Source organism: Maniola hyperantus, chromosome 11, assembly GCF_902806685.2.
Source record: "Maniola hyperantus chromosome 11, iAphHyp1.2, whole genome shotgun sequence".
In the NCBI taxonomy this organism is placed as follows: Eukaryota; Metazoa; Arthropoda; class Insecta; order Lepidoptera; family Nymphalidae; genus Maniola; species Maniola hyperantus.
In genome coordinates, this window is record NC_048546.1 from 5,311,979 (window position 1) to 5,334,946 (window position 22,968).

At 36.4% G+C, this 22,968-nt stretch overlaps 1 protein-coding gene across 9 annotated transcripts in view; it reads right to left on the reverse strand.

The window, feature by feature from the left end:
* kn (EBF transcription factor knot) overlaps positions 1–22,968 on the reverse strand; it is an 81,639-nt gene that overhangs the window by 30,969 nt on the left and 27,702 nt on the right. For all 9 annotated transcript variants that reach the window (XM_069501828.1, XM_069501827.1, XM_069501826.1 and 6 more), the window contains exons 6-7: positions 17,911–17,984; positions 16,054–16,122 (exon numbers count right to left, since the gene is read on the reverse strand). In XM_069501828.1, coding sequence (XP_069357929.1) covers positions 16,054–16,122; positions 17,911–17,984 — 143 coding nt within the window. The remainder of the gene's footprint in view (positions 1–16,053; positions 16,123–17,910; positions 17,985–22,968) is intronic.

The window sequence follows — 22,968 nt, forward strand, 5'->3', positions numbered from 1 at the left end:
CCATCTTGACCTGTCGCGTACTTAGTTGTTCGCTGTCCGTATGCCAATCGATTTCTCACTTCAGCCAACCTAGTGAGATCATCAGAAGAATTCGGATAACTACTTAATCCTTTTAGAACTCTTAACCCTTTTAGAATCCTTTTAGAAGACAGTAACTTCTTAATCCTTTAGCAAGACAAACAGACCAAGGATTTAAAAAACCGACTAAGTGCGAGTCGTACTCGCGCACCGAGGGTTCCGTATCTTAGAAATTAGATCACACCATATTTGACACATTGGGTACTCCTTATAAAGAGACTTTCTTCTGAATTACGTATAAAGTGGTATATTACTGCGTCTCACCCCGTCGCGAGCGATGTAAAGCGAAAATTGGATTTACAGTGACAATCGAAGGAGCTGCCATCAAAGGCGGGCGATATGTTTGCCCAAATACACCCGGATACTGTCCCTATTCTTGTGCACGATTTGCAAACGGTCAGGGCATTTTCAACTTTACTATCGGGAAGCATTTCTCCAAAAGTTACTTTTTTTAGGGCTCCGTACCTCAAAAGGAAATAGGAACCCTGATAGGAATACTTCGTTGTCTGTCTGTCTGTCCGTCCGTCGTGTCTATTAAGAAAACCTATAGGGTACTAACCGTTCACCTAGAATCATGGGCAGGTAAGTATGTCTTCTAGCCAAGTTGAGCCAAGTAAAGCAAAAAAATCCGAAAACCGTGAATTTGTGGTTAGGCACAAAAAAAACTAAAATGTGTTCACGAAAAAATTAATAAACATAATATTATAAAATTGACGTTAATTACCCTTAATTATTGTACTAATCACGCCCACGTAGAATGCGGAAGTACTTGTAAAAGTTTATTTCAATAAAAAAAGTTTTTTATTTTTTTATTTTAATGTTGGTGGAGTTATGGAATGGAAAATCATGGACTTTAAACGGGACTTTCGTCGCGCACTGTTAAAAATAAACATTACACCAATGATTTGTCACCTTATCACCTAGTTTGAAAATATCAAAACTAGGTAAAACGTAGAGATACACTCAAGCATGTAAACAAATACAGTTATGAGAGGTTCAGGCAATCCAGACTTCCCATATTGTTGTTCGGTCGCCGTCAAAGAGCAAAGGAAGGAGGCTCCTTAATAATTAATACACGCTAAACGCTGACGTCTTGCTCGTGCCTCAAAGGAGAACTAACAGCTCGTATGTGCACCTAAGTGCTACTTACACTGGCTATACAGTATGCACGTCATATTGGAATTGATTTTGCTTGATTTGTAACTTGCATTTTGCTATCAACATGTCCTAGACTTTAAGTATTATACACACCCCAGCTTAGCTCTAAAGGAATTTTCGAAAATCGGCTAGGGGGTGGAATGGTGTAAGCTCTCACACCCTTCGGTATAATATAGCTTATGCCCGCGACTTCGTCCGCGTGGAATTAGGTTTTTAAAAATCCCGTGGGAACTCTTTGATTTTCCGGGATAAAAATTAGCCTATATCACTTTCCAGGTCTTTATCTATAACCATGCAAAAAATCACGTCAATCTGTTGCACCGTTGCGACATGAATGAAGGACAAACCAACAAACCAATAAACCAACTAACAAACACACTTTCGCATTTATAATAAGGGTACTACCGTACTGATTATACTAGACCAGCTAATCCACCCCAGCTTAGCTCGAAAGGAATTTTCGAAAATCGGCGAGGGGGTGGAATGGTGTAAGCTCTCAGATCCTTCGGTATAATACACCTAGCTAGTCGTAAATCTGCATAACTTATTTTTTATTCGTTTTATACAAATAAAAAATAATTCACGTACAAGTCCGTTTCTTACTGTATCGGACTATAGTACGCGACAAGTCGAGATGGCAATCGGGGAGGGAACTGTCTGTCTGAATCGGTAACCATTATAAGAATATTAGCTGATGCCCGCGACTTCGTCCGCGTGGAATTAGGTTTTTAAAATCCCGTGGGAACTCTTTGATTTTCCGGGATAAAAAGTAGCCTATGTGACTCTCCAGGTGAAAATCTATACCCATGCAAAAAATTACGTCAATCCGTTGCAACGTAATTGAAGGACAACCAACAAACCAATAAACCAACAAACAAACACACTTTCGCATTTATAATACCTAGTTACCTACTGATCTGTAATATCTAAAATCTTTTACCCATGTAGGTACTAATTATTTTAATCATCATTATCATGATGATGATTCAAAACTTAACCCCATAGAAATCTTTACCCATATACGACTCTAATTTTACTTATTTTAAAACATAAATAATAAAACAAAACATCATTACCAGAGATTAAAAAACCATAAATCAATACAATCATTTACTTAATGGATATTAAAACAGTGATATTTATATCTGGAGCCAGCAATTAAGTACGATGTGAAATTGAAGAGTCATTAATCAAATAAAAAGTCAAATTACAGTCAAATCTGATAACTAATTGAATATGGCACTCGTTTTAATTGAACTTGAGTGACTCTTTTAGGGTTCTTCACAAAAAAATGTATGAAAGTGTAGGAAGAAGACAGTAGAGAAGCAAGTTTTTTTAATTATTATACTTATAATTATTATTATAAGTATAATAATTATAACCAGAATAAGGCCCGGTTTTTACATAAGCGGAGCGGAGAGATGATGTGTTCAGTTGACCAATCAGACTTTTAAAAGATGATGTGAATTGTGATAATTTTTTCACGTCATCTATTGAGACTCTGATTGAGAAACTGGGCGTTACACTGGTTTTTCGACACCCAGCCAAAATGAATGATTGAAAATCCCCCGGGATAAAGTTAAAGAAGTTTTATATTTTCACTTAATGAGTTTTATGACTAAAGCGAGAATTGACCGAGGAAAGCCAGTGCGGGTCACAGTCGGTAAAAAAATACCTAATAAAAATACTGGTTATTAATTATTACGCAGAATATTATAAAAGCCCGCAAATATGGCAGTTGATTTTCCCCGCGAATGGCAGCAAAGAGAGCGAGCGATAAAACCTCGCCACTAATTAAATGGGCCCGAGACTTCTTAATAGATTTGTCGCTAATTTGAAGTAATAATAAAATTGGAATTAAATTAAAAATCATTCCTAAGTCGAGGGGCTCTATTTTTTATTAATAAAGCAAAAGATCGATGAATTTTGAAATTAAAACTTTTGACTAATAATAAAATTGGAATTAAATTAAAAATCATTCCTAAGTCGAGGGACTCTATTTTTTTATTAATAAAGAAAAAGGTCGATGAGTTTTGGAGTTTAAACTTTTGACTATTCATTTCATTTTCTACGAATAATAATAGGCTTATATGATGTTATATTTACTTGCAGGCGTTACTTTGCGGAACATACAAGGAACCAATAACTTAATATAATTAATTTGCTTTAATCCACTGAAACAGACTAATCAGTATGGTGCAACATGCAGCATACAATACCCGTAGTACAAGATTTTACGTCTCACCAAACGAAACCAAATTCGAGAGTCGAAATACTTCCGCGTTACAGTAAAATGGACCGAAACAGCCTTGAATTGAAGTCAAATATTCAATGCCACTGATTTTAATTTTGCAATGTTTCCGCTTGGAGCGCTGGCTGTAGAAGTGTAGACAAACGTGAGCTTTAAAACAAGGCATTTAAGATCCAGTTTACTGTAACGCGGAAGTATTTCGACTCTCGAATTTGGTTTCGTTTGGTGAGACGTAAAATCTTGTACTACGGGTACAGACGTCGCAGGGGTCGTAGTCAACTGGGAGGCAGTAAAGAGAGAGAGAGTTATACAGAGTCAACTGGGTGTATTTCCTGAAATAAACAATACGGTATTTGACAAATAGTCAAATCAGTAACTTTTTATCAAACGTCAAAACACGCACTTAGTATGCGATATTCTATGGTATACTGGAATGTGACGTCACGATGTGTAATGACGTACTTTTTTAGTTTAATCGATAATTTAAAATGGTAATTACACTTAAAGGTTCGTCCGCACCTGAGCGGCGCTGCGCGGCGCTTCAGCGAGCTGCACGTCGCGGCACAGAGCTTCAAAATATCATTTCTATCATTTTGTATGGCGCATATCGCACTAGAGCGGCGCTGCACAGCGCTTCACCGCGCGTTGCCGCGCGGCACGGCTGGAGAGAATATTTTGAAGCGCAGCGAAGCGACGCGCAGTGCAGTGACGCTAGTGCGACATACCCAGCGGCGCGGCGCGGCGCTTCGCGCTCGTACGCGAACGGGTATAAAAGTGACGCGCAAGTGACGCGAGGTGCCGCGTACTGAAGTTGTAGTGCGGTAGGCACCGTCGAGCGGCCTGAGGTGAAGCGTTCTGCAGTCGGACTGAAGCGCCGCGCCGCGCCGCTCAGGTGCGGACGAACCTTTAAACTAACAAAGGGCGTGGATTTTACGTATTTCGGAAGACCCTAGTAATCACTGAGAAATAATTTATTTTTGATGTAGGTAGTCAAATACCTCAATTAAATGTAAATAAATAATAATAATTTATAAGAAGCCGTGATAGCCTAGTGGTTAAGACGTCCACCTCCTCTTCGCAGCTTGGGGGTTCGATCCCAGGCACGCACGTCTAACTTTTCGGAATTTTGTGCATTTTAAGTAATTAAATATCACTTGCTTTAACGGTGAAGGAAAATATCGTGAGGAAACCTGCACACCTGGGAGTTCTTCATAATGTTCTCGAAGATGTGCGAAGTCTGTCAATGTGGTAGACTATGGCCAAATTCCTTTTCATTCTGAGAGGAGACCCGCCGTGCTCTTTAGTGAGCCGTCGATGGGTTGATCATGATAGTGATGATGAATTTATATTCGAAAAGTTCTGATTAGGTAGATGCAAATCCATCATTACTATTCCCGACGATTTATTAAGCGGTTGACTCGTTCTAACCGTATTTGCATAAGGTAGGTATAAGGTATAACAAGATAGTGAAACTCAAGATGTATTTATTTTTAACTAAAGGGAAACTGTTTTGCACACGCCACTTGAAAAAAAAACAGATTTTGAATAAAAATTTGCACGGAGATAGCTAGCATCCTGGAGACGAATTACTTTTTATTTCGGAAAATCAAAGATTTCTTATAAATTATTATAAACCTTAATCAGCGAGGACGCGGACGCGGTCACGGGTATCATAAGACGGTTTTTAGTATATAATACAGATAAAATGAAATACCTATATTTGATTATTTCATATATTTTATACCTACATGATGCCTATAGGTACTAGTTAAATCAGCAACTTTTCATCAAACAGATCAAACGTCAAAACGCTGGCTTAGTAAGGGAGGTTGTATGAAAAACATAGATGTGACATCAATAACATTAAAATGGTTAGCAAACTTAAAAATAATAGCGGAAGTGGAATATTAGATATTCTATTTAATAATTCGTAAGAAAGAATTTATTTTTGACATAGGCATCATCCCAATTGCACCAAAAAAAAAAAGAAATCAGATTTTTAAAATGTGGGTATACATAGATTAGCAGCAAGGCCAGCAGTAAGGCTAGTTGCAATTCATCATTATTATTCCACACGATTTATCAAGCGGTTGGCTCGCCCCGACCGACTCACTCTAACGAGATGGTGAATTTTCACCGAATAATTTCCGAACCGACGAATCACGTATTGGAATCCGAAATGAGCTCGGAAATTGAGATAGAAGACTTGTACATGGTTTAGGATAAAAGTAGATTTAAGAATCGAGCGGGTTATAAAGTTTGAACAGTTCTACTTATTAAGTGAAGTGCATAAGTGTAAAATATAAGCAAATATGAAAAGACCATTAATAAAACGAGTAAATGGATAAGATGTAGGACGTAGGTAGCTTAAAATATTATATTGAACTGTATTCCAGCGTAAAGAAACATCCGACTTTAATATTATAAAGGCAAAAGTTTGTATGTGTGTGTGTGTGTGTATGTTTGTTACTCCTTCACGCAAAAACTACTGGACGGATTTGGCTGAAATTTGGAATGAAGATAGATTAACACATAGGCTACTTTTTATCCCGGAAAATTCCCGCGGGATTTTGAAAAATGTAAATCCACGCGGACGAAGTCGCGGGCATCAGCTAGTTAACTTAGATAAAGTTTTTTTTTTCATAAAATAAACACAAAAGTCCTGAATCACTCCCTCACTGACTCATCAACGTCCAGCCCAAATCCTTGGTTCTAGAAAGCTGAAATTGTGCAGAGACAATTTCTACGTAGACTTCTGTTTGTCTATGCCTTTATAATGTAGCCCAGGATGGTAAGGTCTGATTTTTTACAAACTTACAACAAACTTACACTGGAGCGAGGCCACGGGCCGAAGTTAGCTTTTAGGGTTTGGTATCTGGCACCCTATTTTTATTAGGTACTTAGTCCGTCCGTAGGTAGGTGCCCGTCCGTCCGTCCGTCTGTCTGTCAGCGGGATGTATCTCGTGAACCGTAACACGTAGGAAGGTTAAATTTTCACAGTATATGTATTGTTATTGTCGCTGTAACAACAAATATTTCAAAGTAACCGTCATGAAAATTGAACAAATTAAAAAGTATTATTTCTTGTTCGATGGTACGACACTCTTCGTGTTTCCGAGACTTGCACTGCTTCATCATCATCATGATCAACCCATCACCGGCTCACTACAGAGCACGGGTCTCCTCTCAGAGTGAGAAGGGTTTTGGCCATAGTCTACCACGCTGGCCATGTGCGGATTGGTAGACTTCACACACCTTTGAGAACTCTCAGGCATGCAGGTTTCCTCACGATGTTTTCCTTCACCGTTAAAGCAAGTGATATTTAATTATTTAAAACGCATATAACTCCGAAAAGTTAGAGGTGCGTGCCCGGGATTGAACCCCCGACCTCCGATCAGAAGGCGGACGTCCTACCGACTAGGCTATCACAGCTTAATTGCACTGCACTGGACCGATTTTTTTAAGTCGCTTGTAGATTTTAAAGAAAATGCGTAAGTAATACATTACTATACCGTAATGCATAGGTAGTAAAAGTTAGGTCTACTGAGGAAAAAAATACTAATAAATTAACATGGCGTTTCGCAGTTAGGTAGCTACTTTAGCGAACGCGAAGGGTCGATACGATTACCGGGGCTTATTACTTCGACTATATCATATTTCAATTTACGATCGTCACCCGGAGTTATCGTGTAGAAAAATCAGAGGGTACTTTGAGTATGCTGATATAAATCAGAAATGAGACGTCTCATTAGTGTATTGACTAATTTATTTGCTTGGATAACTGAAATTCGCTCAAATACTTTTCCTTTTTTTCATAAAATCCATACTAATCCATACTAATATTATAAATGCGAAAGTGTGTCTGTCTTCTAGCTTTTTGCGGCTCAATCGTTCAACCGATTTTGACGAAATTTGGTACAGAGGTAGCTTGCAACCCGGGAAAGGACATAGGCTACTTTTTAAAGAGAAAGAAAATTTAAGAGTTCCCACAGGATTTTTAAAACCCTAAATCCATGCGTACAAAGTCGCGGGCATCAGTTAGTTTTGAATAAGACAAAGATTTCACGCACACAAATGTCGTATAAAATACAATTTATTCCACTTTTTCAGATTACTACTAAAAATAATATAATGGTCTGTTAAGTAAGTACGGAGAAAACTCTGAAGAGAAAACGTAGATGGCATATAATTTCATAAAATTCGAAACTTAGTCGCTAACATTACGTAGAAATTTTAAAGAGAACAGAGGCGTTAGATAAAGTCCACGTTAAGAAAATGCTTGGTCGGAGGGAATAAGAAAGCGGTCCTAGTTGTTAAGTCTTGTACAGTTTCTACCGCTATCTTTTGGATAAGCAGCCTAATCACCAGTCGTCGTGTCTGTATCGGGCCGTAGCGAGGCGAGGACCTCCCTAGGGTGCACTTTTGGGACCAGTTTTCTTTTTGGTTTACATTACGCTGAAAGTGTGTCGATTTTTTTTTTGCTGTGCCTTATTTTGAATGCTGATTTGCCTTAATGTTTTTGAATAAAATAACAAACTTTTTATGCGTGTTTCATCATGGATCATAAATATAATTCATATTTATCAGTTAGTAATTGGAATTAGCTTTACGTTATTAAATGTAAATTATTAATAATCTTATAAATATCTATGTACATAATAATTTACAAAATCAAAAAACGCTTTAAAATATTCCCACCAATTCTCACTTACAAAGTGAGAGCAAAACCTATTAATAAAGACTTATGAAGTTATCGAAACTTTAGCAGCGGAACGGCGAACCTGTTCAGGTCGCGCTCGAACGAACTTTTGTTTGCGAACTATTTGTAATATAAATTTACTGTTCATGTTAACAACTTACCTATGTAACTTGCAGTTAGTACCTATGTTTTACACTGAATAACAAAATAAATGTTTTTTTGCAGATATAGTATACCTCTTACTATACCAGTACCTAGTTGGTACAGATTATAAAACAATGTTCATAATATAACTAATATATTTCGCGATTCTGCCAATGGCTTAAATTGGATGGAAATATTTCGTAGAAAAAGTTAAAGCCTGTTTCTTTTCCGATACAGTGCACAAACTGGAATTTGAACTTAATTCATTAATTAAAATATTCAGTTGTTACCCGCAACTTCGTCCGCGTGGTTTTTGTGTAAACTTTTGATTTCCGAGGATAAAAGTATAGGCTCTATCACTCTCCAGGTCTTGTATATTCACGATACAACACATCGATTTGTTGCTCCGTTACAGCGCGATTGAAGGACAAATCAACAAACAAATACATTTTCGCATGTATGATATTATTTACAATTTAAATAGTACACTCACCTTCATTATCAACAAGCTTTAAAAAATGATTTAACACAGTTACTAAACTGTGTTAAATCATTTTTAAAACTTTGAAAATGGCAACTAAAACTTCCTTCGATTCATAAACAAAGTAGGTATCAAACCCTAATAGAGAAATCAGCCGCTCAGAAACAAATGTATTTGGCGAAAAGAAAAGAGAGGCGCACGGCGAGGCGGCGTATCTAATGAGATAATATAATAGCCGTGATTCGCTCCCACCACTGTTCACAGGACCGAAAATTACCGGAAAACTGCAAGCGGGGAAACCGAGGTTTTAGAACGTTACATTTCCCTAATGTAAAATTAGAATTTTCGCTGCCAAATAGATTTTTCATTGTGGTCTCCTTTAAGGACATTAAAATTTTAAACTGAGATAAGAAATTTTTGCAAAACGTTATAGAACTAGTGAGAGTCTGTCTGTAACGTAGAGTCAATATACTTTAGTTTAGTTTTCTTAGCTGGCTTAAAATAGTGCGCCTCTTACGTATTTTAGCGATTTCATACTGTAAATAGCTTGTTGATCATTTTTACATCTAATCTTAGACGATTATAGCTACATACTTGTAACAATAAGATACAACTGCACTACTATTATATTTTTTATAGTATTGGATAGTTAATGATGTCAATATAATATTATTTCCCAGTAACAAGCATGAGAGGGTCACATCGAATTGTGAATCGATTTTGTCGCATCCGAAATAGGGTGTAAAGATCCCATTGTAATATAGATGTAGGCCATATGTCGACTAAGCCCACACTTTACCCTCGTTTCTTTCAGATATATATGTAGCTTCTATCCTTTTTTTATTTTAATAATTTTTGAATGTATAAGATATTCAATCGTCATAGTTCATCGATAGTCTTTGAAGTCGTTATTTTTCCTGGAATATATCTGTAATAGTCTTAAAATCAGTTAACAAAACATACTAAAATTCAAGTTACCGTCACAACTGCAACCAAAAACAAATTATTTGTACAATCAATGCAACAATCAATGTGTAAATAATTTCAACAAAATCTCACTTTACACTGACAGCTAAATCCAACATCAATAGTAGTACCTTGGTAAGTAAACTACTATGCACTAGACGGTCATTTCGAACAAATTTTTTTGCAGAATGCAACTCTTTATTGCTTGATGTACGATTTTTGTTTGAAATAACCCTTCTTATAATATGTACTAATTTAGTTCCAAATGCTTAAAATCAGTAACCTCTACGAATCAAATAGATTAAGTTGATATTAATATAGATAGTAATACAGTAGTAACTTAGCATGATTGATATCTACTTCATTATTTTTATCGATAGATACTAAATGTATGGGCTTAGGGCCCATGTATAATCAATTAATCTGTCCCTTTTACAATAACCAAACAGCTTTTTAATCGTACTATTTTAATCCGTTAATAGCTATTCCAGTCACAATATGTTTTTCATCGCTACCAGCCCCCCTCGGTCAACTATCGTTTTAAATTCAAGCACGACAAAACATCTTAATCATTACGCTTCATAAAATCCTTAAGTGATTGCGTAGAAGGGACAGATCGCATGGGTTGGAATTGATTTCGAAAGTCCATCGTCTAAACTACCTACCTGCACCCTATCGATATTGTACTGTAATTTTATTGTACCCCTACACATTGGTTCAATTTTAAGGGACTCCTAGAGAAAAAAAAGATTTCTTTAGAATCGTGACTTTCATATTGCCACTTCGTAATGTTATTTATTTTCATGTCACAGTTACTGTGTTCTGAATTGAAAAAGGTGCGAGTATGTTGATATCTCCTACACTAAGTTTCTCTACCGAAATGATTGAATCCCACTGATCCACTTGGCAGAAAATATTTTCATGTCAAAATTTTGTTGGATGGAAAAATCTGATAAATAAGTACAGAGTCCGTAAATATTATGTTATAGCATCCATAGAATTTAATCTGACTAATTATGTTAAACACAAACTATAAACTAAACTGTCAGGTCTAAATTTAGTGCTAGTAATTATTATATTCGGCACAGAGCATTATGAAAGGGAGAGCAATATATTTAGACCTGTCAATTTAGTTCAGAATAGAGAATGTGTACAACAAAATTAGCAACAATATCCTGTTCGTATCCATACTAATATTATAAATTTGAAAGTGTGTCTGTCTAATTTTGACAAATTTGGTACAAAAATGTAGCTTGCATTTCCAGCAAAGTCATAGGGTACTTTTTGTCTCGGAAAATTAAAGAATTTGCAGAGGATAAAATCTAAATCTAAACTTTAGAAGTCGCGGCCTATATCGTCTTTTTGGTACAGTTATAATTTTCAAACTGAAACTTACGCAGACGAAATCGCGGGTATAATCTAGCTTACAATAAAGTAGTTACCAATACTTTTAGATCTCAAGTTGTTGCCGTTGGCATATCACGAAACTTGGAATGAAACAAACGCGGTTTTCAATAGTGTTTTTGTTTAAAGCGGAAAATCCGCTCAGAAAAAATTTCCATAGCTGAATAACAGCATCGCATAAGTTAATAGTAGAGCCGGGCGCGGGCAGGCGGGCAGGCGGGCCGCGGGATGGCGGGCAGAGATAATGAAATTGTGTACAGGAGCGCAACGAGCCGCGATCGTGTCTCGGGCAAAAATCCACTTAACAAATTGCTGCTGATTCGAAGGGTTCAGGATTGTTGCCTGCTTTTACCGTTACGTCAGTTATCCACCCGGTTATCGATACTCAAATCCTCTTTCGGTTACGTTTCTACGTTGTGCCTTTCAACGTCAAATACCGTTTAGGAATGGTTTATCGGACTTTTTAGTCTTAAGCGACGTGTCCACAAGTAATAAAAATTACAAAAGTCATCTCTGGCAAGTCACTTGCACTGTCTGGACATAGATCTTTTATTGCTGCTGATTAGAAGGGTTCAGGATTGTTGCCTGCTTTTACGGTTACGTCAGTTATTCGTCCGGTTATCGATACTCAAATCCTCTTTCGGCTACGTTTCGACGTTGTGCCTTTCAACCTCAAATAACGTTTATGAATAGCTAATCGGACTTTTAAGTCTTAAGCGATGTGTCCACTAGCAATAAAACTTACAGAAGTAAACTCTGGCAAGTAACTTTGCACTATGTAAACATATTTCGAAGCAAGTGAATTTCCTGAAGATTTTAAACTACTCTACTCATACCTCAAAGCAGTCTAATACTGTATGAAATTATTTGCAACTACCTTATACTCGCGAATTCATCAGCGTGGACTACAGAAATTTCAAATCCCTATTTTACCCCCTTAGGAATTGAATTTTGAAAAATCCTTTTTTTCGGATGTCTATCATCACAGCTATCTCCATGTCAAATTTCAGCCCGATCTATCTAGTATTTGAGCTGTGCGTTGATAGATCAGACAGTCAGCTTTTCTATTTATATATTTAGATTTCTCCAAGACTTGTTTACACATTGCAAGTGACTTGCCAGAGCTGAATTCTCCAAGTTTTATTGCTAGTGGACACATCGCTTTTTTATGAATGGTAGCGCTGAATCAGATTGCACTGGCAAGTGCGGACGTCCCAGCACTAGTTATCTCAGGACAATAGATAGATATCCTAATAACAATGGTTAAAAATAAAGATCGATAATAATAATATGTTGAATACAGATAGACAGAAGCTTTTCTGCGATTAATATTATAGAAAGGAACTAATTTAGATTGATCAGAAAGCTCAAACTTAAAAATATAGCAGTTGTAAAAACCCATCCAGTTATGAAATAAATAGAAAGCCAAATATTGAAGTTAAAATTTAAATCAACAGAAACATGTCCATTGTCCATTCCCCAAATAAACCATTATGACGCACGTAAAATAATTAAACCATCAACAAAGGCTATCATTTCGGGCACTAGTCACTACAAAAAGGCGGGTACACACGAGTGCGAAAGTGGTGTAATGAATTCGGTGGCGGCGTTTTGCACGCAATTGCACAATTTCAATTATCGCATTAGTTCGCGAGTGTACGTCGCATGGGCGAGGCGAGGCGGGCGCCTGATGGATTAATGTTCCACGACTTACACCGATCATGTCATATGTACGTAGGTACCTATGTAACAATTTGAGGGCCGTGAACCCCGATTTGTGAGGTTAACGCATTAAAATCCAATTTAGTACACTCTCGATATACCAGCTAATACTAATAAGCATGCTCCACGACGGACGCATAGCCATCGTGACTTGAATGCAATCTGATTAGCAACTTTCGCGACTTTTGAGAGAGTACAGGCTGTTTTCAGTTCCAGTTCCAGCAACATTATAACTCAAAATATCATAGCACCTTCTATTTGAAATGCAATATAGAATGAAAAGAATATAGCGATACATAATAATAATATTATATAGACATAATATAATAGTAGACACTACTAGCAATAAAACTTGCAGAAGTCAGCTCTAGCAAATCATCTGCACTTTGTCAAGGCAGTTTGTCAATTTCTGTAAGTTTTAGTACTTATCCAAAACTTGCAAATATATTTTGACATGCTGCGTTTACACAGTGCAAGTAACTTGCCAGAGTTAACTTCTTCAGGTTTAATAATTCTAGTAGACACTTTACTTATCAATATTATTATTGAAATCTGTTCAGCAAATAGTTATAATAAACCAAAAATTACTGAACATTTGTGTTGACATAATTTACAATCGCGTTATTTCTAACGACAATTTTCAATCGATTCTGGGATAAAAAATAATAAGCTATTAATATTCATAAAGCAAATCCAATGTAGAGTTTGTGAAGCCCACCTAATTATGAATAACTCACACGGCGAAGTTTAATTTGGACACATCAAACGATATATCGCAAGTATATTCGAGGTTGCAAATTTTCCGGATCAACTTCCGTGCCGGTCGAAAAGCGAAGGAAAGTTTGCGCACAAAGGCCGTCATTGAATTTTTTTTATTTCCAAAAGTACAAAAAATTTGAATCGAACGAATTACTAAACCAACCAATGGAATTGGTAGGGTTTTCAACGGGCTTCGTGTTTGGAAAATAGATACGTTTTTGTAGCTCACCCCTTTTTTGGTTGTACCTATCCTTTTCTCTCGCTTTTTTCAATATAAAACTTGATTCAAAGCTTATATTTAACTACATATTATGTAGAATATTACCTAATCATAATAATTATTGGCAAATAAAATTCAAACTTAAATTTAAAAAAAAATTGCAGTGGGAACTGCCGACAAACGTAATATAAAACTAGGAGCTGTAGGAGGTACTCCGACTGCCAAAAGCATAATATCTGATACTTCTACTAAAAATTGGATATTTATAGATTGCATTAAGGAATATATTTTAAAAATTAATAAAATTAGTATATTGGTGACACGACCTTGAACCATTCCAAAATCCCAGTGCGCCTATAGAAGTTTTATAATTTACCGCTGATCCGATCTTGACGAAATTCTGTACAGAGAAAACTTGCATTCTGAATATGTCTAATAGGCTACTAAAATTTTGGAGGTAAACCCCAAAAAATTTTGTGGTATTATAAATATTTAGGAAATAAATTCAATTTTTATAATTCCACGGAAAAACAGAATAAACTAAGACAAAAATTCTACACCGGCGAAGTAGCTAGCAAAGAGTATGTACACTGTACAGTACGCGGCAGAAAATTATGTACATCGGCCTTTAGAATGACATTTCGACTTCGTAGAGCGTTTATGACGTTTTGTCGGTCTCAACGACAGAGACAAGGCTCTACAAATCCGCTATCTCCTTCTAAAGGTCGATGTACATTATTTTCTGCCGTGTACTGTATACTATTTTATATAATTCTTTTTACATTCGATATAGGATGTACAAAAAGTCTCCAACCTTAAATCTCAAATATCTAGCGATGTTCGATAGAGAAGACGACTACATATTGAATTGGATTCCCGAAAAAGGACGCCAAATAAAAGCATTCTTCACTATCTATCACTCTTAGATAGTGCTCACCAATAACCTCTGCTCACCCTTTTTTTGTCTGTTATATTGAAAATATTATACAATAAAACTTAAAGCTAGCCTTATCTAATTACTATACAAATCATGCCCGCGTAGAATGGTGCCAAGAATACTGGCTGCATTTACGCACTGGACAGCCAGGCTAATCCGCCGCGCAAAAAATGAGTCAGCCATTCGCACCAGATGAGGCTATTTATTATTCGCGGTGAATAGTCTCGTAATTTTTTTTTAAATATCGATGTCTGTATGTATAAATAATCTAAGATAGATTCATAGATGAGTTAATCATATGACCATCATGCATCATCATCAACTAATAGACGTCCTCAACTGGACATAGTGCTCTTGTAGGGAGTTCCACACGCCACGGTCTGGCACCGCCATTTACTATAGATACCACAGCCTAAATACTTCAAACAGTTGGTCACCGCCTACACAAGACAGGACAAAGAAATTCTTCGAGGCCACATAAAAATCGCCACTAATGTGACCTCTACTCATGCATTTTTACAATACGCTCGATGCTGCTGAATAGGACGGCACCTATATAGAGATGACAATCGGGGTGGAGAAGCCCCGCACACCCGCGCTAACCTAGTGCGGGATAGCGCGGGTGACGTGCGGGTGTGCGGGGCGTTCCCCGCCTCATACCTACCCTGATTGCCATCTCGGCCTGTCGCGTGCGCGCGATATCTACATTCTACATGAACAAGAAACACACCATTTCAGATTTTATTTTATCTAGTTTATACGCACTCAACTATAATTTTATAATGGTACAACCCTAAATCTCACATATCAAGGGATGTTCGAGAGACGCCTATCTCAATTGAATTCCCGAAAAAAGGACGCGATATAAAAGCATATCTCTGCCCCTCACCTTTGGATAGAGCTCTATTGAAATTTCTATATTTTTGTGGGCCTGATTAGCTTCGTAGCTTCTATCGAGCCTATGAATGGCACAGCGTGAGACGTTAGCAATACCATCCATGGCCAATCATTTATTGTGGGTTGCATTTTTGGGGAAAACAAAGGTATTGTTCAATTTTGCTGTGGTTCTAGGATTAAATCCTTGTTTTGATTAACCAAGCTATTTTTTTCTATATTCATTATTTTTTTAATTCTCATATTGTCCACTATTTTTCAGTCCATAACCTAGAGGTGAGATTTGAGTGGATAAGCTAGGTAAGATTTATTTCTTAGAAAAGTAGACAATAAAACTTACCGGTCTATAATAACAGGATCTGAAGGTGTTTCATTTCTATTGCCACAGCTCTTCTTATCACAGCATCGACTGCGGAAAAAAAATTGAAATACTTAGTAATAATAATTCTCATTATCCTCATCAACCCTTCGTCGGCCGATTCTTTTCAGAATGAGAAGGGCTTAGGCCATAGTCTGCCACGTTGGCCCAGTGTGGTTTGGTAGATTTCACACACCTTTGAGAACAATATGGACAACTCTCAGGTATGCATGTTTCCTCACGATCCTTTACCGTAAAAACAAGTGATATTTAATTTCTTAAAACGCACATAACTCTGAAAAGTTAGATAGAGGTGCGTGCCCAGGGTTGAACCCCCGATCTCCCGTTCGTTCAGCTTAATACACAGGCTAGTTAGAATTCATGCAATAAAATCAAAACAGGAAAGTGGAAACCACAATATCTCCTGTAAAGAGAACGACGTTCGCTCCTCGCGCCCTAAGCATCGTGGCTCCTTGACGCAAAGGGCAAAGACATTGAAAGGACAGACTCCCTCGAGACTCCTCCCCTGAAGACGTGCGAACGGGACGCACATATCGCACCAAATGAGAGGACGACATTGCGTCTAAGGTAGAATAAAATTTTAATTGCTCACACAGACACGGTCCGTTGTCAAAATAACTCACACACGCGTGTAGTGGCGAGACGCGTTACAGTTACGAGCGGAAAAACCACCCCAAACAAATGGTTAAATTAATAAGGACGTTCACTTGTTGTCGTTTGCGAGCGCGACGGTTGTTCTTAGAGTTTTGTAATTATGCCGACAGAATTGAGTCTGAAATATCGTGCCGCAAATGAAGCGCTTTGTTAACGGGCCTGTACCGTGCGACATTGCGAGCAACTCTGTTTGACATTGTTATAGAGATTGGCTGCAAATTACGCTATCACCTTATTATTGTTATAGGGGAATTATCTTGCGGTCGGGATTAGGGTTTCAGTTGAAAATAACCACTGTGTTCTCTTATGATTGTATAAACTATAGAACATACATCATCCATACTAATCCATACTAATATTATAAATGCGAAAGTGTGTATGTCTGTCTACCTGTCTGTCTGTCTGTCGCGGTCGTGGAGCCATACGCTAACAAAGTGTGTGACAAAGTTTCTAAATAAACGTGATACTGTTATAAACACTTACCTACCCATGCATTACTTTACTTTATAAGATACTGTTAGGCCGCGGATACACCTGTAAGTTTTACTCACGTAAGTAGCTTACATGATTAACGTACGACAAAATTTACTTTTATAAGGACATTCACCTTAGAACATTTGCTGTCAATAATTGACTTTTTACATTGTTATAACATATCTAGTAAAATACAAATATTGTTTGAAATGCTATATTTTTAAAAAAAAAATATTTAAAATATTGCCAAAATTTGTTCAAACGCCGCCATTTTACGTGGGCTTTGAATGACGTCACGATTCACGTCAGTCACCTGTCAGGTCATTATTACTATAGGATACGGTTAGGCCGAAAAAATTTAAAATGTGAATCGTGACGTCACGTTCCGTTTCGACCAATGGTGATGCGTTTCGCAAATGTAAATTTCGCTCGCTTATTTTGCAATTTTTAATTAATAATTTATGCAATTAAAAATGAGCTAAATAAAAAAATAATGGTTGCGATTTAATGTCAGGACAATAAAGATTCGGGGAGGAAAAAATCAAGTAAATTTAAAGCACACGCCTATTCCTTACACGTAAGCTACTTACGTGAGTAAAACTTACAGGCCACCTACTTTTCTTTATTATTATATAAAAATGTAATTTTTACTTTGGCGAACTTTCAAAGTATTGAAATGCTTTATTTTACCTGCACATAACTTCGTGCGTTAGCAGAACTCTGCACATTTCTGGGTTCTTGTCTTGTCCTTCGTAGACGATAGGCTGAAACAAAAACGTTAATAAGTGCTTTGCTTTCTTTTGACGAATACCAAGCCGTTAGTAGGATTTATAGGGAGCTAATTGAATCAGTTTTTTAAATATACCTATATGAAAAATTTCGAAATAAACAGGTAGAATTAGAACCAACTTGTCTCTGATTATCGCACCCTGAGTTCCCAGGCCATTTATTTCGAAATCTTCTTCAAGTGTAAGTAAACATTAGTAGATCTAATTTACTATTAAATCGTGTTAACGAATTAATTTTTATTTTAAATAAAAAATAATATTTTAAATATTATGGTGATTCGTTCGCTATCGCTAGTTGCAATAATAAAAACAAAAAATATAAAACAAAATTCTAGTATTTCAATCTCTATCATGCGGCATATAAAATTAATTAAAAATCCGCGTGTAGATAAGATAATTTTTTCGTCTTCATCAAGTTATTGCTTTTTGCTAATTTATGCACCCTTTTGTACATAATCGCGTTCTTCATCTACGCCAAAAACGCATTTGCATAGTTCCAAATTAAGCTTTTAGCGGGCTCTATTTTTAACTATCTCTAAGCACGCAAGTTGTGTAACCTGTTAGCAAAATTTTTTCAACTCATGATGGCGTATGCAGAAGCCCTAATGGCTAATAAGTTAACATACGTGACACCCTAGTCTGCAAATTATAGCATTATATTAATAGAAATTAGTTTTACCCCAATGAGGTAACTACACTTATATTTTAATCTGGATTTGTTCACGTTTTTCTACTGGCACCAAAGTAAACTTAAAATTACAAAAATTAAAATAAAAGACCCTGGGGCCGTGGGGCCCGGGGGCTTGAGCTCTTTTTGAGGAAATTCCGAAAAGGGTTATCGAGTCAACCGGGGACCCGAGAGTTGGCAGCTACCTTGGTCAAAGAATGAGTGTGGCAATCCAAAGAGGTAATGCCTCGCAGTTATATGGCTCTGACAGACGGACGGACAAATACAATTTTACTCAAGTAGACTGAGACCTTGCTTCGCTCGGTCAAAAAGTCAAACTTATTCCTTCATAGTAGAGTTCAAGATTCAGGTAGGTGTTTGACAATTTAAAAAGTAGGTACTAGGTAGGTATGTTTTTCAGTATGCGGGGTCAACTAGATAGGTACATGATGGAACTTCTCTTGATGATAGTTTGGATTCCAATGAAAGTACCTACGAGGATTAGTGCACGTCCTGAGGGCGACCAGTAATTAGATATTAATAGATAAACGAAACGGACACGTGTAGCGGGCATTAGGTTATTGTGGGGGAGAAACTTTCAAACTCGGAGGGTAAAAATTGTTTTGAAGCTCTTGTACTGCGAGAAAATTAATTATTAGATAAAGTTAAGTTAAGACAAGTCAAAGTAATAAATAATTTTTACGATAGCGTCTTTACCTACACGTGATTGAAGGATAAATCAACAAACCATACTTTCGCATGTATAGTAATACACACAACTTTGCCCACAACTTTGTTCGCGTGGATTAGCCTATGTCACTTTCCAGGTCTTTAACTATACCCATGCAATCAATCACGTCAATCCGTTGATCCGTTGCGACGTAATTGAAAGACAAACCAAAAACAAACACACTTTCGCATTCATTATAATATTAGTAGTGATAGATGTGGTATTGACAGCAGGCAACATTTTAGCTAAGTAAGTAGGATTTAAAAAATGTAGAGAGGATGTGTCTGCGCATGGATATACCTACGGTTGCACTGGTCTTATCTACAGCCCCATAAACAAAAAATTGAGTTTTCAATCGCAAACGAATAAGTAGCGTCACCGTCACCCCTAACTTTTGCCCACCAAATAGGTCGAAAAATCGCCTACTGCGCTCTGGTACAAGCTCAGAGGTTGAGTGAAACAAACTGTACCTAAATGCTAAAGACTAAACTTTTAAAAGCCGATCTCAGCAGTCCATGACGACGCTAAGTAGAAGAAAAACCAAAAGAACATTTGGGGTATTTAAATACCTACCCTCATTTTTTGTGAGCATATTTTTCCGAACCCCAAATAACTAAAATTAGCTTCCACAATCACCCAAAATCCTAAAGATAGATTTTTCGTCCCTTACAAAATATCTAATTGAATATGAAATAGTAGGGTATTATCATCTTTTGTGCAAAGGATTTAGGATCGGCGTGTGTGTAAGGGTGTTCTGTTATACGTAATCAAGGGTTATAGAAAAGTATTTAAGGACAGGCTAAATAGCTTGGGGTTGAGCCTGGCTTTACGAAGAATGGCATCAGGTGTGAAGCAGACGAAGAATATAACATTATATAAATGATAGGTTTGTATTCGATTTGAATGGCATTAAATTCATTTCAGAACACAGAAATTCTGTATTATATACTTAAGGTATAAAAGATAAAACTGGCTGACTATACGCCTACTGCTCAAACCGCTGGGTCTAGAAACTTAATATTTTGTATGTAAGTTCTGTATAAGTATAACGTTCTTTCCATTTGAGAAAAGATTTTGGGAAATTCAAACAGAAAAATCATCCTTCGATTGATATTTTCCAAATTTTCCAAAAGAAAAAAAAAAAAAAGAAAAAAACTAATTTAAAAATTGGGGGAAAAGCTAATTTTCTATAAAATAAAATGTATTCAAAATATTCCAAACAAAATTTAAAGGTTTAGATACGCCAAAACCATAGCCTAACCGCTCCTACTCAACTATAAAGAATTACTATAGTCCTCAGACTATTATTATCAAAAAAACTGTGATGCTTATTTAATTAAAGTTCTAAAATGAAAGTTTAGTGAACAAGGCTAAAAAATCTCTAATACCCAATCCTTAAAATGATAGTAGAAAAAAAAGCAATTGAAGAAAACTAAAGTCACTACGTAAATAAGTATTAAACCCCAGTAGAAGGTTGAGTCAGGGGATTTGTAACAAATACATAGTTCTCTAGAAAGCAGGGGCAGACTAGATAAATCCCAGATGGCACAGTGATCTTGTGAGCTGGCCAATATTTTTCAACACTGTAGCATTCCCTCAGGAGTCACTGCGGGCATCAGCGCCGCATGGGATTCAATCTCAAGGGAATTTGGGAAGGTTTAAAAAAACTCGACGATAGTGGCTTCTACCATTACCTATACCTATGATATTTTATCCCTAACGATAGGTTAAAAGCCTTTATTTTTCTACTCTGTTTTGCCAAACTACAGTTAGACCGCGATTACACCTGTAAGTTTTACTCACATAAGTAGCTTACGTAACTAATTGACAGCAAATTTTCTAATGTAAATGTAGTTATAAGAGCATTTACGTCAGTAAATTTAACGTAAGTTAATCACGTAAGCTACTTACGCAAGTAAAACTTACAGGTGTAATCATGGCCTTAGATATAGCAATTTGCGGGACTTATATGCGAAACTTAGATATACCAATAATTTCATACAAAAAGATTCGTAAAACTATAAAAAAAAATCTCGGAAAATGAAGTCAAGAATCAAGACGTAATACGCAAGCAACGCTGCCGTGTGATTTACGTGAGCGACAAAGAATATACACAAGGAATTTGTATTGTTTGTAATTTACAAGAATACTGACTCAAACGTATGGTGATACCTACTTTGCATTGTACGGTGACATATCTTGATATAAAATGCAAACAAATCTCTAAAAAGTCATTAGTTTATTTATCTAACATTTTTCGTGACTACTTAATTATAGAATTATCTCCTTAGACAACTTATAAAACGTTTGCACTGTAGACAAAAAATCAGGGATCATTTCCGAATTGTACGTCGTTCTTTCAAACTGAACACAGATTTTTCTTAAATTATTTAAAATTTTAACTCAAGAAAGTACAAAAGATGGGCATCTCTGGTGCGTCAAACACAGGCAGGCTAGCACCAACAGAATACTGGGCAGTGAGCTCTATAACTGTTATTTTGTGAACCGCTGCTGCTGAGTTTCAGCTAACAAATATAATAGAATAGATTTTAATTCAAATAAACTTTTACAAGTGCTTTTAAAAGCCTAGTAGTGTTGTTTCACATTAACGTAAAGAATGGTTCGCGTTACTTGAAATACATTTAAAAAATGCCAATTTAAAACATTACAATAACTTGCAACTTTAAACTTGGCAGTCTATCAAAGGAACTTTGTTCAACGCTTATTTCCCGGAAAACAATAGAGTTGTAAGGAATAAAAATAAGGCAGAGGACATAAAGGAGGGAAGAAGTGCAGTGATTTATGCGTTCGCGACAATGCGGGCGCCGCTCGACTTGTGCAGATATTTTTATTATTGTAGTTGCACTTGATATATGGAGCGAAATATATTATTTGCATGCTAAATAATAATAATAAATTGTTTTATGAGGACGTTTTGTAAGAAAGAACATCGTCTACGTGTTCTAATTTTTTCTGACCTAGTTTGAAGACTGAATTAAAACACCATGATGTGGTTTATTGGATTATTCCAATTCAAAAAGTAGTTTTAAAGAACATTCAAAATATTGACTAACGCACTCACTGCAATTAAGCCTTTAAAATTATAAAATACAGAACATAATGTTACTTAAAGCAAGATATTATTATGGTTGTAATTATTGCTGTCGATTTTTTCCCGAAATTGTTAATAAGTATGTATCACAATATAATCTGACTTGTTATTGCATCCAAAATGGCTTCCGAAAGTCATTTTCCCAACAAAAAGAACCAAATTAATATGTTGTTTGAACGATGTTAAGTAAACACAATCATTCGGTCACGTGCGCGCGCACGCTTCGATATTCAAACAGGGTCGGTTTCTATGGGATTTCTATGGGATTTGCCAGAATCTCATTTCGGATAGCATGAACCAGTATCTTAAGACTATAGTCAAACAGAGGGTAGCTAGATTGATGTTTTAGATATTGATATGATAGTGATTTACTGTGCGAACACAAATAATCAACTCTTTGAAATACAGTATCGTTAATTTATATTAAAGTATAGTATTTTAAGTAGGTATG